Source organism: Buceros rhinoceros, unplaced genomic scaffold (genome assembly GCF_000710305.1).
Source record: "Buceros rhinoceros silvestris isolate BGI_N320 unplaced genomic scaffold, ASM71030v1 scaffold15670, whole genome shotgun sequence".
Classification (NCBI taxonomy): Eukaryota; Metazoa; Chordata; class Aves; order Bucerotiformes; family Bucerotidae; genus Buceros; species Buceros rhinoceros.
The window spans coordinates 2,355-2,715 of record NW_010388004.1 but is presented as its reverse complement, the minus strand read 5'-3'; the positions used below and the strand labels follow the sequence as shown (position 1 = coordinate 2,715).

Genomic DNA, 361 nt, shown 5'->3' with positions numbered 1-361 from the left:
CCCTGAACCCCCCTGAATTTAAACCATTTCTCGTTCCTTACCAGAATTAATTTCCCGTCCTTCAGCTCCCGGACCAGCGATGTCTCCTTCCCATCCCACTTCTGCACGTGAACGAGTTTGCCTCCATCCAGGGTGACCACGGACTGCAGGGAGAGAGCGAGACCCGCTGGGGTTTCTTGGTTTTGGGGGCTTTGACCCTTGAAGGGATGATGCTGGGTGTCCTCGTGCTCACCCCAGAGCCCAGGGCTCAGGGACAGGCTGCGGGTGCCACTGCCAGGTTCCATCTGGCAGCATCCTGACAGACATCCTCAGCCCTGTTCATCATGGTCTGGATCCAGCTATGGCCGACAGCTGCGACACA

The 361-nt window shown here is 57.9% G+C and overlaps 1 protein-coding gene across 1 annotated transcript in view; it reads right to left on the bottom strand.

The window, feature by feature from the left end:
* The window catches only part of LOC104500267 (fatty acid-binding protein, heart-like), a gene marked incomplete at its 5' end in the record, with an annotated part of 3,435 nt that overhangs the window by 723 nt on the left and 2,351 nt on the right, over window positions 1-361 (bottom strand). Inside the window, one exon of the mRNA XM_010143920.1 lies at window positions 42-143. Within this exon, the coding sequence (XP_010142222.1) occupies window positions 42-143 (102 nt within the window). The remainder of the gene's footprint in view (window positions 1-41; window positions 144-361) is intronic.